Raw genomic sequence first — 16,200 nt, forward strand, 5'->3', positions numbered from 1 at the left:
CTCGCGCATTACCCTTTGGATAGTGACCTGAACGCACGAACAAAACAGAGGTATTTGGATATAACTATGGATTATTTGGAACCAAAACAACATTTGTTGTTGAAGTAGAAGTCCTGGGAGTGCATTCTGACGAAGAACAGCAAAGGTAATACAATTTTTCTAATAGTAATTCTGAGTTTAGTGAGCCCCGAAGTTGGCGGGTGTCTGAATAGCTAGCCTGTGATGGCTGAGCTATGTACTCAGAATATTGCAAAATGTGCTTTTGCCGAAAAGCTATTTTAAAATCTGACATAGCGATTGCATAAAGGAGTTCTGTATCTATAATTCTTAAAATAATTGTTATGTATTTTGTCAACGTTTATGATGAGTAATTTAGTAAATTCACCGGAAGTTTTCGGTGGGTATGCTAGTTCTGAGCATCACATGCTAATGTAAAAAGCTGGTTTTTGATATAAATATGAATTTGATTGAACAAAACATGCATGTGTTGTATAACATAATGTCCTAGGAGTGTCATCTGATGAAGATCATCAAAGGTTAGTGCTGCATTTAGCTGTGGTTTGGGTTTTTGTGACATTTATGCTTGCTTTGAAAATGGGTGTGTGATTATTTCTGGCTGGGTACTCTCCTGACATAATCTAATGTTTTGCTGTCGCTGTAAAGCCTTTTTGAAATCGGACAATGTGGTTGGATTAGCGAGAGTCTTATCTTTCAAATGGTGTAAAATAGTCATATGTTTGAGAAATTGAAGTTATAGCATTTTAAAGTTTTTGTATTTCGCGCCACGCTCTACCATTGGATATTTGGTGAGGCGTTCCGCTAGCGGAACGTCTGTCCTCAACAGGTTTTTAAGGCCAACTAATATTAAAATATTGTAAACTTTTTCATTCTCTTGTTAGGGGGGTGGTGAACCTGTAACATTGCATTTATATAAGGGGGGGGGGGGGGGGCCTAGCTTTAGACTGATGTCATCGGCTCTATATTATTATTAGACCAAAGGTGTGGGTGTTATGAAGAATCTGTCAGTAATTTATATAAAATGTTGATGGTCGTGAGTGAGAAACCATGTTAGCTACCTTGTGTTGTAATAATATGAATATCATATTTTGGAGTGTAAATAGAGGACAGACTACGTCATCGACACTCTCAGAATAGCCCTACTTGTTTGTACTATGTTCACATAGAAACATGAATATCTGTTTTACTCTTGTTTTACTTTTTAAAATGATTTATGTACATTATTTTTGTGTTTTTCTTTCTCACCTTTTATTATTTTATTTGCTATGCACTTTGAACTGCATTTTTTTAGAAATAACTTTACAAATAAAGTTTGATTTGATCGTTTCTGACCTGCGTATGTGTAGTGGACATGAGTCGGTCATGATTGTTCATAGTAACGTGAGGAGGTAGCAAGCCCTGCATGGGATTTTATGTGGCCCTTTGTCAACAAGGGATTTCCTCTTGGTCTAATGGTTTACACGTTGGTTTCTACTGCGGCAGACCGGGGTTCATAACCCGCCTGGTACATATTTGACTGTGTTATTGTGTCAGTCCAACACAGGTGGTACAGCATGTGAGCTGTTAACGTTTTCATGAAGAACCCCTCCACTGTATTCTAACTAGACTGTAGCTGCATGAAGAACCCCTCCACTGTATTCTAACTAGACTGTAGTCATATGAAGAACCCCTCCACTGCTATTGCTGCCATGATATCACACAATCAATGTATAAAAGGCTCATGATTTGTTCTGTCTAAAACCCTGAAGAAATCCAAGACACGAAACATGTTGGTTTTGCTTTTAACAATTAAGAAGCTTTCTTATTAACTTCCACTGTCTTCTAAGAGTTGCTGGAAAAACATGATAAAATGAAGAATCCGAGGTGAAATCAGGTCAGGTTTAGTCTCTTTATTTGGGTTAGGATAGAAGACGGTGCAGGGTCTGAGTACAAGCTTTTACAGTGACTGTGGCAGAGGTACGCTGCACGTTTCCTTGAATCCTAGAACCCTAGAAGTCTAGAACCCTAGATCCCGTTCCCTCTTCTAGCCACGACAACAGACCCACACACACACACACACACACACATCCGTACCCCCGTAGATCAGAGTCAAAGGAGAAGCACTAGTCGTCTCGTTTTGGGCTGAATTTAGGTTTGAAGAGAAACAGGATGGTTGGATGAAAAATAAATTATGCGAGGGGGAAAAAGAGAGAGAGAGAGGGGAATGGAGGGGGCTGAAAATAACAGAGACGGAGAGAGAGAGAAAAAATAGAGAGAATATCTAGCTATCTACCTATCAACCCACCACATCTGGTCTTTGTTGATCTGTGAGTTGTTGTCGTTGTTTATTTACTTCAATAGTCTTAGAATCCATTGTTGTTTCGTGGTGTTGACGTATCTGTCCAATCAGGGCGGCTGTACGCCACCAGTCTTGCATCTCTCAAACAGGTAGAGGGCGCCGTCTCAAGAGGGGGAAAAAACAATGACCTCCCTCCATCCCTCGCTCTCTCCCTCGCTCTAAAAATATGTATCTAACCGCGGAGAGGATCACCGGGGGATGAGGGGTCGGATGGAGGGATGGAGGGAGCTGTCTATCTTCCTATAGATAGGGTGCTTTCTTCCTGTCCCTTTTAGCCTTCCCCCCTCCTCCTCCTCCTCCTCCTCTACTATGCCCTTCCTCCGTCTCTCCTCCGCTCACTCTCTTTCTCGCCCTCTGGGACCCTCACTTGCTGGACAAGGTGTAGCAGCCATGCTGGTGCCACTGCATGTCGCGGATACGCCTCACAGACTGGAACTGGGGGTGATGGGCGCCGAACTCGTTGAAGTGTTTGTAGTCACCTTTCTCCAGGAGGTACTGGGAACCACGGTATCCAGGGAACTGGTAACCCACCCAGCTGGAAGAAAACAGCAGAGGAGAAGGGGGATGAGTGGAGGGATGGAGGGAGAGAGATAGATGGGGAAGAGAGAGAGAGGAGAAGGGGGAAAGGGGTTTGTGAATGAGAGTTGGAATTGGGGAAGAGAGGGAGAGAGATGGGAGAAAGAGAGAGGAGGAAGAAGAGATGAGCAGAGGCTGAGAAAGAAAGATGGAGAGAGAATCAATAGTGTGAGACCGAGAGAGAGGGCAGAAGGGACACAGAGGTAGAGAAATTAACAAAGAAGAGTAAAGTAGAAAAGAAGGCGAGAACCCGAGGGAGAGAACCGACGGAGACAGAGAGAAAAGATGAGAAGCCGACAGCATCAGAGGAACAGGCAGGGGAGTGGGAAGCTGTGAGGGAGAGATATGTCTTGCTAAATAGAGGTATTGATCTGTTTGTCACGTTTTGACTGTAGTGCCACAGGTACCAGTCTGTCCGTTTGATGTTTCAACCAGAGGGGAATATGTCTACTCACTGTGGGCCAAACCCATCTATGAAGGAACTGGACCTATCTCCTCTCTCACTGTGCAGATACACTGGAGAGACAAAGCTCACATGCACACAGATACATACACACACATGTACATGCACGCATGCATGCAGGAACGAACACACACAAACAAACCGTGCTATATAAAACCCTTTGTTCTGATTCTGAAGAGGCTGTTTAAAACAGGAAAGACATCCTGACATCATTCCTGCTGCATTTCTGAAAGTGAATCATAGATCTTCAGGGATGCGTCCCAAATAGTGCCCTATTCCCTATTTAGTACACTACTTTTGACCAGGGCCCATAGTTCATATGAAGGGAATAGGGTGCCATTTGAGAGGCAGACTAGATTCTATTTGAAGTATGTAGACACAGGAAGCCAGAGGGAAACAGAGAGCCTATATATTAAATGATCTTCTAAATGGAACCCCTCTGACAATTAAAACTATTGTGGAAACTTTCGTCATTCCGAACTATTTTTGGAACAGTTGGTTCCGAATTCTATTATTCACATAGAAACGGTGGAACGACTCAGCCATTTGAAATGAATGAATAATTTGTACAGTAGATTACAAACAATCTACGGTATCTAGGTTTGGTGATGCCTGGTTTTTTATGTCATAATGACATCACTGTCTCATCCACTTCCTGCTCTATCGCATCCTATGGCATGTTTGTCTGCGATGTGGGTGTGTCCTGTTGCCGCAGCGAGGACCACTCACGTTCCGCAGCTGACCATGATGCTGCCGACTCTATCGGTGAATCCGTAGGAGAACAGAGAGGGAACATCATCATCCATGATCTCCATCTTACGACCCTTGAACTCTCCAACCTCGAACAGGCAGATCTTGTGCTTCTCAGGGTCCTGAGAGAGAGTGCAGAGGGGAGAGGGGAGAGGGGAGAGGGGAGAGGGGGAAAGAGGGGAGGGAGGTGGGGGAGAGAGAGAGGTGGAGTCAAAAACGAACATAACATAACTAACAGATAACAGGCCAAACTGATCAATTTGGATAAATGAATTGATGGATGAATGAATGAACGAATGGATGAGTAGAATGGATGGATGGATGGATGGATGGATGGATGGATGGATGGATGGATGGATGGATGGATGGATGGATGGATGGATGGATGGATGGATGGATGGATGGATGGATGGATGGATGGATGGATGGATGGATGGATGGATGGATGGACAAGTAAATGGAACGTTACATGAGTGGATGGATGGATGGATGGATGGATGGATGAGGAGGTGGATGGATGGACAAATTAATGAATAGATGAATGAATATGGATGGATGGTAAGAGAGATTATTACTAACAGCAGAAATACATGATAATCAGATAAGTGTATGGAAATGTATTCTGGCCAATGACAGAGATGTAGTACTAGGACAGATGGAAGGACAGAGTGTTGGGGGGGACAAAAGTGTGTGACATACCATGCGGACGGGCCTGAAGGACAGCAGGTAGTCGTTCTTCTGACAGTTGCTCCAGGAGTCCCAGCGAGGGTACTCTCCCTTCTCCAGGATGAACATCTCACCACAGAAGTTCATCTGCTCATAACCCACGAAACTGATAGAGGGAGAAAGGGGGAGAGAGAGGGGAGAGAGGGGAGAGAGAGGGAGAGGGGAAGAGGAGGGGTAAGGGAGGGGGGAGAGAGAGGGAGAGGGTAAGAGGAGGGGTAAGGGAGGGGGCGGAGAGAGGGGGAGAGAGAGGGAGAGGGGAAGATAAGGGGAAAAGGAGGGGGAGGAGAGGGGGAGAGAGAGAGGCAGAAACACATTGAGAACCATGGTTGCAGCAACGTTTGATAGGAATAAATGTTAGTTTGTGTGAGATTGACAAACAGGTATGGCTGTGTCATAGTAACGTTAGTGTAATGTGTGCATGTGGGGATTACAGTGAGGGAAAAAAGTATTTGATCCCCTGCTGATTTTGTACATTTGCCCACTGACAAAGAAATTATCAGTCTATAATTTTAATGGTAGGTTTATTTGAACAGTGAGAGACAGAATAACAACAACAAAAATCCAGAAAAACGCATGTCAAAAATGTTATAAAATGATTTGCATTTTAATGAGGGAAATAAGTATTTGACCCCCTCTCAATCAGAAAGATTTCTGGCTCCCAGGTGTCTTTTATACAGGTAACGAGCTAAGATTAGGAGCACTCTCTGAAAGGGAGTGCTCCTAATCTCAGTTTGTTACCTGTATAAAAGACACCTGTCCACAGAAGCAATCAATCAATCAGATTCCAAACTCTCCACCATGGCCAAGACCAAAGAGCTCTCCAAGGATGTCAGGGACAAGATTGTAGACCTACACAAGGCTGGAATGGGCTACAAGACCATCGCCAAGCAGCTTGGTGAGAAGGTGACAACAGTTGGTGCGATTATTCGCAAATGGAAGAAACACAAAAGAACTGTCAATCTCCCTCGGCCTGGGGCTCCATGCAAGATCTCACCTCGTGGAGTTGCAATGATCATGAGAACGGTGAGGAATCAGCCCAGAACTACACGGGAGGATCCTGGGACCATAGTCACCAAGAAAACAATTGGTAACACACTACGCCGTGAAGGACTGAAATCCTGCAGCGCCCGCAAGGTCCCCTGCTCAAGAAAGCACATATACATGCCCGTCTAAAGTTTGCCAATGAACAGCTGAATGATTCAGAGGACAACTGGGTGAAAGTGTTGTGGTCAGATGAGACGAAAATGGAGCTCTTTGGCATCAACTCAACTCGCCGTGTTTTTCTGCTAAGGGGGCAGGACAACTTCACCTCATCAAAGGGACGATGGACAGGGCCATATACCGTCAAATCTTGGGTGAGAACCTCCTTCCCTCAGCCAGGGCATTGAAAATGGGTCGTGGATGGGTATTCCAGCATGACAAAGACCCAAAACACACGGCGAAGGCAACAAAGGAGTGGCTCAAGAAGAAGCACATTAAGGTCCTGGAGTGGCCTAGCCAGTCTCCAGACCTTAATCCCATAGAAAATCTGTGGAGGGAGCTGAAGGTTCGAGTTGCCAAACGTCAGCCTAGAAAACTTAATGACTTGGAGAATATCTGCAAAGAGGAGTGGGACAAAATCCCTCCTGAGATGTGTGCAAACCTGGTGGCCAACTACAAGAAACGTCTGACCTCTGTGATTGCCAACAAGGGTTTTGCCACCAAATACTAAGTCATGTTTTGCAGAGGGGTCAAATACTTATTTCCCCCATTAAAATGCAAATCATTTTATAACATTTTAGACATGTGTTTTTCTGGATTTTTTTGTTGTTAATCTGTCTCTCACTGTTCAAATAAACCTACCATTAATATTATAGACTGATCATTTCTTTGTCAGTGGGCAAACGTACAAAATCAGCAGGGGATCAAATACTTTTTTCCCTCACTGTAGGTGTGTGTTGGTGAAACTGAGGTGTGTGTGTGTGACACAAATGAGGTGTGTGTTTTGTCGAGGGACAGGCTGGTACTCACGGCCCGCAGTCGACACGCAGGGAGCGAACCCTGTCCATGCCCATGTCACACACATTCATGCACTCATTGGTGATCTCCATACAGCGGCCCTGGAAGTTCTCCTGGTCGAAGACGCACATCTGAGATGGAGAGAGGGAGGAAGGGAGAGAGAGGGGAGAGAGAGGGGGGAGAGAGAGGGAGAGAGAGGGAGAGAGAGGGAGAGAGAGAGAGAGGTAGAGAGAGGGAGGGGGGAGGGGAGAGAGAGAGAGCGAGAGAGAGAGAGAGAGAGAGAGAGAGAGAGAGAGAGAGAGAGAGAAAGAGGGTGGGAGGGCGGTAAAGGGGGGAGAGAGAGAGAGGGAGAGAGAGAGAGGGAGGGAGAGAGGGAGGGAGAGAGAGTGAGAGAGATGTAAAGGACAGAGGGGAGAGGGAGACAGAGAGGGATGGAGGTAGAGGGGGAGAGAGAGGTAGCGAGAGAGAGCGAGCGAGAGCGAGAGAGAGAGAGAGAGAGGGGAGAAAGAGAAAAGAGATTGGGAAAGAGAGAGAAATTACAGTTTAATTCTCACATCTTTTTCTTTGAGGCTGAACTGTGTAATGTAACAAAACAAACACTTTTTGAATCCCAAATGGTCCCCTATTCCCTATATAGTGCACTAGGGCTCTGGTCAAAAGTAGTGCTCTATATAGGAAGTAGGGGGCCATTTTGGACGCAAACACTGTCCTTGTGTGATTCTCTTAGAACGCCTCCACACACACATAGCTATGGCAACTGTGACTTACCACCACAGGCAACTAGAGGCATTGTGTGGAAACAGTGTGTGAGTAGTTACGTACGAGTGTCAAAGTACCAACAATTATATAACATATATGTGTGGCCATCTGCTTTTGTATGCGTACATTATGTGTGTGTGTGTGTGTGTGTGTGTGTGTGTGTGTGTGTGTGTGTGTGTGTGTGTGTGTGTGTGTGTGTGTGTGTGTGTGTGTGTGTGTGTGTGTGTGTGTGTGTGTGTGTGTGTGTGTAGGCGTGCATATGTGTGTGCGTATATGTGTGCATGTGTGTATAGGCGTGCATAGTGTGTGCTGTGTATGTGTGTGCGTGTGTGTGTGTGCATGTGTGTGTGTGTGTGTGTGTGTGTGTGTGTGTGTGTGTGTGTGTGTGTGTGTGTGTGTGTGTGTGTGTGTGTGTGTGTGTGTGTGTGTGTGTGTGCGTGCGTGCGTGTATATGCATGCATGTGTGTTACCTTGTAGGCGTTCATGCCCATCTCAGATCTCTTCCCCTGGGCGGCCTTGCCGTCGGCTCTGGGAAGCAGATTTAGACTTTTCTCCAGACATGATGACTGGAACAAAAACAGAGGGATGACGAAGGGAAGGAAATAAAAGGAGGTAAAGAAAGGTACGAGGGTTCAACACACTGCTGCTAAGTTTAATGCTGTTTAAACTGACACAGCTCATTTACCACTTTATCCCATTGAAGTCTACAACTTTTACCCAAACATGTACTGTGTTCTAGACAGTAGACCGTAGCCCTGCTTTACTCCTTAGCTCCTTAGCAGAGCCTGTAATTGATCAACGGAACACAAAAATATGAGTAGCCATCTTGGATGAGGTTTAACCACATGACCGCTACTGGCCACTTAACACTTTTCCTCGAGTTCCCTTACGATCCAAACATCAGTAAGAACAGAAATGAAGAGTTTGTTGGGTTTTTTTGCCCATGTACAAAGCATGTCCACTTAAAAGTAAATGAATCTCTAATGTAAAATAGTCAACCAGATCTTATAGACAACAAGAACCTATAGATTCATTAGACAATCCTTGTGGAACTAGGTAAAACACGTCAATGAAGGAAAATACGTTATTTATGTGTTCTTTCTAGTTACTATGATGCCGTTTAGAGTGACCTGTATTTGAATTTGACGTTTGAGATACCGAATCTATCCCTCTCTCATCCCCCATTTTCCCTCATCCCCCATCTCTCTGTATCTCTGTGTGCCCGTCTCTTACCTCTGCTCAGTGTGTGGGTACAGGAGTGGGCTCAGGCGGTCAGTGTGTGAGTGGAGAGGGCCCTCCCGCACCTTTTATATGCTGGCGCCCAGAGAGGGGGGATTAGAGTGACAGAGAGAAACCCGCTGAGCTCACAGCCAGGGAAGAATAGAAATCCCCCCATCATCAAAGAGAGAGAGAGAGAGAGAGAGAGAGAGAGAGAGAGAGAGAGAGAGAGAGAGATGTAAATACTGCATGAGTACAGAGGTATGGTGGTTGGTGATTGAAGTGTTGTCATGATGCACAGATCTGTTTGTGAAGTTCTTAAATGTTATTGATTTGTAAGTGTTTTATTTATTTATAATTAACCTTTATTTAACTGGGCAAGTCAGTTAAGAACAAATTCTTATTTACAATGACGGCCTACCAAAAGGCAAAAGGCCTCCTGCGGGGACGGGGGCCTGGGATTAAAAATAAATAATAAAATAAAAAATATAGGACAACATTTTGGACCTGTTGTTATCAGAAACATGTTTTCATGGAACACTGTCATTTCCTCCACTATATATTAAGTCCTTATTCCTTCTCATCAGTTTTATACATCTTTGGATCTACCGTTTCTGTTTGACTCCCACTGGATAGTCAGGTATCCAACAGACTTAGTTGAAACGTGGTAAATATGGCACCTGGGAATGGAGTAAGGAAACCTGGGCCCATACTCATAAAGCGTGCTGATCTAGGATCAGGTCCCCCGGTCCATCTAATCTTATTTATTATGATCTAACAGGAAAAACTGATCCTAGATTAGCACTACTTTGAGACGCTTTATGAATACAGGCCCAAATCCTAGATCTGAGCTAATGGTTATGATTGGTATTTGTAAATGTATTTATTATGGATCCCCATTAGTTCCTGCCAAGGCAGCAGCTACTCTTCCCGGGGTCCAACAAAATTAAGGCCATTTATACAATTTTAAAAACATTACAATACATTCACAGATTTCTCAACATACTGGAGATGGGGTGAGGACATTTGATCCTAGATCAGTGCTTAGAGGTAACATCTGTTTGGAGAGAGAGATTGGTTGAGAGAGCAGAGATAGAGATAGATGGATCTCATTTGATAAGATTTGATGGATAATAAAAGTGTCTTATGGACATGGAGATACATGTTTGAAAATCATATGGTCTATGGTAGTATGGTAGGTAGTGGTCTATGGTAGTATGGTAGTATGGTAGTATGGTCTATGGTAGTATGGTCTATGGTAGTATGGTAGTATGCCCTATGGTAGTATGGTAGTATGGTAGTATGGTAGTATGGTCTATGGTAGTATGGTAGTATGGTAGTATGGTAGTATGGTCTATGGTAGTATGGTAGTATGGTCTATGGTGGTATGGTCTATGGTAGTATGGTAGTATGGTAGTATGGTCTATGGTAGTATGGTGGTATGGTAGTATGGTAGTATGGTCTATGGTCGTATGGTAGTATGGTCGTATGGTCTATGGTAGTATGGTCTATGGTAGCATGGTCTATGGTAGTATGGTAGTATGGTCTATGGTAGTATGGTCTATGGTCTATGGTAGTATGGTCTATGGTAGTATGGTAGTATGGTCTATGGTAGTATGGTCTATGGTAGTATGGTAGTATGGTCTATGGTAGTATGGTCTATGGTCGTATGGTAGTATGGTCTATGGTCGTATGGTAGTATGGTCTATGGTAGTATGGTCTATGGTAGTATGGTAGTATGGTAGTATGGTCTATGGTAGTATGGTCTATGGTAGTATGGTAGTATGGTAGTATGGTAGCATGGTCTATGGTAGTATGGTCTATGGTCTATGGTAGTATGGTCTATGGTCTATGGTAGTATGGTCTATGGTAGCATGGTCTATGGTAGTATGGTAGTATGGTCTATGGTAGTATGGTCTATGGTCTATGGTAGTATGGTCTATGGTCTATGGTAGTATGGTCTATGGTAGTATGGTAGTATGGTCTATGGTCTATGGTAGTATGGTCTATGGTAGTATGGTCTATGGTAGTATGGTAGTATGGTAGTATGGTCTATGGTAGTATGGTAGTATGGTAGTATGGTCTATGGTCTATGGTAGTATGGTCTATGGTAGTATGGTCTATGGTCTATGGTAGTATGGTCTATGGTCTATGGTAGTATGGTCTATGGTAGTATGGTCTATGGTAGTATGGTAGTATGGTCTATGGTCTATGGTAGTATGGTCTATGGTCTATGGTAGTATGGTCTATGGTAGTATGGTCTATGGTAGTATGGTCTATGGTACTATGGTAGTATGGTCTATGGTAGTATGGTCGTATGGTAGTATGGTAGTATGGTAGTATGGTAGTATGGTAGTATGGTCTATGGTAGTATGGTCTATGGTAGTATGATAGTATGGTCTATGGTAGTATGGTAGTATGGTAGTATGGTCTATGGTAGTATGGTAGTATGGTAGTATGGTCTATGGTAGTATGGTAGTATGGTAGTATGGTCTATGGTAGTATGGTCTATGGTAGTATGATAGTATGGTCTATGGTAGTATGGTAGTATGGTAGTATGGTCTATGGTATTATGGTCTATGGTAGTATGGTAGTATGGTCTATGGTAGTATGGTAGTATGGTCTATGGTAGTATGGTCTATGGTAGTGGTCTATGGTAGTATGGTAGTATGGTCTATGGTAGTATGGTCTATGGTAGTATGGTCTATGGTAGTATGGTCTATGGTAGTATGGTAGTATGGTCTATGGTAGTATGGTCTATGGTAGTATGGTCTATGGTAGTATGGTCTATGGTAGTATGGTAGCATGGCCTATGGTAGTATGGTAGTATGGTCTATGGTAGTATGGTAGTATGGTCTATGGTAGTATGCTCTATGGTATTATGGTCTATGGTAGTATGGTAGTATGGTAGTATGGTCTATGGTAGTATGGTCTATGGTAGTATGGTAGTATGGTAGTATGGTAGTATGGTCGTATGGTAGTATGGTAGTATGGTCTATGGTAGTATGGTCTATGGTAGTATGGTCTATGGTAGTATGGTCTATGGTAGTATGCTCTATGGTCTATGGTCTATGGTAGTATGGTCTATGGTAGTATGGTAGTATGGTCTATGGTAGTATGGTAGTATGGTCTATGGTAGTATGCTCTATGGTATTATGGTCTATGGTAGAATGGTAGTATGGTAGTATGGTCTATGGTAGTATGGTAGTATGCTCTATGGTAGTATGGTCTATGGTAGTATGGTCGTATGGTCTATGGTAGTATGGTCTATGGTAGTATGGTCGTATGGTAGCTATGGTAGTATGGTCTATGGTAGTATGGTAGTATGGTCTATGGTAGTATGGTCTATGGTAGTATGGTCTATGGTAGTATGGTCTATGGTAGTATGGTAATATGGTAGTATGGTCTATGGTAGTATGGTCTATGGTAGTATGGTAATATGGTAGTATGGTCTAGGGTAGTATGGTAGTATGGTCTATGGTAGTATGGTAGTATGGTCTATGGTAGTATGGTAGTATGGTCTATGGTAGTATGGTCTATGGTAGTATGGTCTATGGTAGTATGGTAGTATGGTCTATGGTAGTATGGTAGTATGGTCTATCGTAGTATGGTCTATGGTAGTATGGTCTATGGTAGTATGGTAATATGGTAGTATGCTCTATGATAGTATGGTCTATGGTAGTATGGTCTATGGTCTATGGTAGTATGGTCTATGGTAGTATGGTCTATGGTAGTATGGTCTATGGTAGTATGGTCTATGGTAGTATGGTAGTATGGTCTATGGTAGTATGGTCTATGGTAGTATGGTCTATGGTAGTATGGTCTATGGTAGTATGGTAGTATGGTCGTATGGTAGTATGGTAGTATGGTCTATGGTAGTATATGGTAGTATGGTCTATCGGTAGTATGGTAGTATGGTCTATGGTAGTATGGTCTATGGTAGTATGGTAGTATGGTCTATCGTAGTATGGTCTATGGTAGTATGGTCTATGGTAGTATGGTAGTATGGTCTATGGTAGTAGGTAGTATGGTAGTATGGTAGTATGGTCGTATGGTAGTATGGTAGAGGCTATGGTAGTATGGTCTATGGTAGTATGGTAGTATGGTCTATGGTCTATGGTAGTATGGCCTATGGTAGTATGGTAGTATGGTCTATGGAAGTATGGTAGTATGGTCTATGGTAGTATGCTCTATGGTATTATGGTCTATTAGTATGGTAGTATGGTAGTATGGTCTATGGTAGTATGGTCTATGGTAGTATGGTAGTATGGTCTATGGTAGTATGGTAGTATGGTAGTATGGTCTATGGTAGTATGGTAGTATGCTCTATGGTAGTCCCCCTGTTATTTTGTCATTGTAGCTACACCAACAACAACATCATGTGAATATACCTCACCAAAAGTAGGCCTATTATCTATAATGGGGGTGTAGAAGTCACTTTACCTACACTAAGGGGCCATTTCTGAGAAGCCAGGAAGAATATGCTGACAAAAACAACAGCTGAAAAGCTACATTGTTATGTTCTAACACTAAATATTTAATTCCAACATATTCTAAACCTCATTTTAACCCTGATCTTGATCCACACAACATAAATCATCTCACTGCCCAAGTAGCATCGCCAGTAAATATACAGCTATTGAGTGAATTGTCATCTCACCAACATGGAAATGTTCATGTTAAATTGATTGTCTTTTTACATTCGATAAAACAATGTAATGACACATTATCAAGTAGCAGGCCTCATGTTAGACACCGCTGAACTATACCAACATGCCAAATATACAAAATACTTCACGACTCTGTGACATGGAGTAGGACCAATTAGACCCTAAAAGCTGATCTAAGGTCAGTTTATATGATTTCCCTCCTAATGCTACAGCTTAGAATATGGAGAGGGTAAGCTGATCCTAGATCTGTGCCTAGAGACAGTTATCTGAATCCTAAATGGCACCCTGTTCCCTATTTTAGTGCACTATTATTGACCAGAAGCCCATAGGAAATAGGGTGCCATTTGGGACATGATCCCAGTTTCCACCTCATACCAGAGGTTCATGGTGTGTACAGTAGCCATTTTGGATCTGTGCACTCATCACTTCTGAACAGTAGTATGTCTGGATGGGAGGAGTCTTTGGGGCCATTGAACAGGGGGCCGAGTTCAGTGCGATGCCACACAACAGAATGTTCAGATAGATATGTATCATGTAGAACAGTTGCATAGAATAGGGATTAGGGCAGTGGTTCCCAAACTTGGGGGTCAGGACTCCATGTGGGATCCCTTAGAATTGAAATGGGGTTCCCTGAGAAAATCTGTAATCTCATCAAACAAATGAACACTTTTTCCCTCTTTAAATGGGTATAGAACCTATTATTGTCAACTAACAGCCTTTTACACTATTAGAATACGCTTTCATGTCATTATTATGTGTTGGGCCAGGCTGCAGGACCTAACATTGAGTGAATATGATCCATAGAGATGGAAAGAGGTCTCATCTTTGTATCTATGCCATTATGGCGTCTGTGATAGCATGGGCACCGCCATTGAGGCTATCTCCATTGTAAATAGTCAGTTTTCTACTTTTGTGTTTGATAAAACTGTCAAGCTTATAATAGTGATTTATCCTCACCTGCAATGCTGGAGTCCTGAACCAAATCTTGTGTGTCATTCATTCATTGCGGCCACTAAATTGCGATGATATAGCAAAAAGATATTAACAAACCATAGGCAACCCAATTTGAAGAAGACAATGCTCTGATCCCTCCAAACCCATAGGAATCCCCACCCAGTTGACTACTTTAAAATGGTGGAAGCCCTCAATGGCAATGTCCATGCTTAAATGGGTTATATCCAAGTTGAGTCCTCTAACTATCTCTATGATATGAACCCACAGCGTTAACTACGGGATAAAACATTTCTAAATGGGGTCCCCTCCATTTTCTAGGGTCAATTTGGGGTCATGTGCATTAAAAGTTTGGGAACCCTTAGATTACCCTTAGATTACATGTTTTACGTGTCCCCAACCCTACTTATTTGTACATAATGTTGCCGCTACCGTCTCTTATGACCAAAAATAACTTCTGGACATCAGGACTGCGATTACTCACCACGGACTGGCAGAATCCTTTTTTTACTTTAACGAGTCTGACGAGCCCAACATGAATGATATACTGCTCTCCCAGGAACAGGCCCAGATTCCCGCGATTTGCATGAAGAGAAGGCGGAGAAAATGGGGGTAAAGGGCGGGCTGCCTTCTGAGAATTCGTAGGCGATCGAATAAACCCCCACTTCCTTCCATTCTGTTAGCAAACATGCAATCTTTGGAAAATAAAATCGATGACCTACGCGGAAGATTAAACTACCAACAGGACATTCAAAACTGTAATATCTTATGCTTCACGGAGTCGTGGCTGAACGACGACACTATCAACATACAGCTGGCTGGTTATACGATGTACCGGCAGGATAGAACAGCGGTGTCTGGTAAGACAAGGGGCGGCGGACAATGTATTTTTGTAAATAACAGCTGGTGCACAATATCTAAGGAAGTCTCGAGCTATTGCTCGCCTGAGGTAGAGTATCTCATGATAAGCTGTAGACCATACTATCTACCTAGAGTTTTCATCTGTATTTTTCATAGCTGTTTACATACCACCACAGACTGAGGCTGGCACTAAGACCGCATTGAATGAGCTGTATTCTGTCATAAGCAAACAAGAAAACGCTCACCCAGAGGTGGTGCTCCTAGTAGCCAAGGACTGTAATGCAGGGAAACTTAAATCCGTTATACCAACTTTTTATCAGCATGTTAAATGTGCAACCAGAGGGGGAAAAAACTCTGGACCACCTTTACTCCACACACAGATGTGCACAAAGTTCTCCCTCACCCTCCATTTGGAAAATCTGACCATAATTCTATCCTCCTGATTCCTGCTTACAAGCAAAAATTAAGCAGGAAGCACTAGATCAATAAAAAAGTGGTCAGATGAAGGAGATGGTAAGCTACAGGACTGTTTTGCTAGCACAGACTGGAATATGTTCCGGGATTCCTCCGATGACATTGAGGAGTACATCACATCAGTCATTGGCTTCATCAATAAGTGCATCGATGACGTTGTCTCCACAGTCACCGTACGTACATACCCCAACCAGAAGCCATGGATTACAGGCAACATCCGCACTGAGCTAAAGGCTAGTGCTGCTGCATTCAAGGAGCGGGACTCTAACCCAGAAGCTCATAAGAAATCCCGCTATGCCCTCAGACGAATCATCAAACAGGTAAAGCATCAATACAGGACTAAGACCAAATCGTACTACACCGGCTCTGACACTCGTCGGATGTAGCAGGGCTTGCAA

At 43.2% G+C, this 16,200-nt stretch overlaps 1 protein-coding gene across 1 annotated transcript; it reads right to left on the bottom strand.

Annotated features, from left to right (window-relative positions):
• Positions 1-1,892: 1,892 nt before the first annotated feature.
• LOC123733264 (beta-crystallin B1-like) lies at positions 1,893-8,920 on the bottom strand. The gene is made up of 6 exons (XM_045712731.2): positions 8,862-8,920; positions 8,099-8,194; positions 6,882-7,000; positions 4,845-4,977; positions 4,125-4,267; positions 1,893-2,891 (listed from the first exon to the last, which is right to left on the bottom strand). Exons 2-6 carry the CDS (start codon positions 8,117-8,119, stop codon positions 2,720-2,722), a joined length of 588 nt encoding a protein of 195 aa, XP_045568687.2. The 5' UTR covers positions 8,120-8,194; positions 8,862-8,920; the 3' UTR covers positions 1,893-2,719.
• Positions 8,921-16,200: the final 7,280 nt, after the last annotated feature.

This window comes from Salmo salar, chromosome 04 (assembly GCF_965601325.2).
Source record: "Salmo salar chromosome 04, fSalSal1, whole genome shotgun sequence".
NCBI classification, from domain to species: domain Eukaryota; kingdom Metazoa; phylum Chordata; class Actinopteri; order Salmoniformes; family Salmonidae; genus Salmo; species Salmo salar.

Coding starts and splice junctions, on each gene's coding strand:
- LOC123733264 (XM_045712731.2), bottom strand. CDS start 8,119: ATGGGCATGAACGCCTACAAG. Junction 4,978..6,881: donor CTGCGTGTCGACTGCGGGCC/GTGAGTACCAGC, acceptor TCCCTCTATCAG/TTTCGTGGGTTATGAGCAGA. Junction 4,268..4,844: donor CCTTCAGGCCCGTCCGCATG/GTATGTCACACA, acceptor ACTCTCTCTCAG/GACCCTGAGAAGCACAAGAT.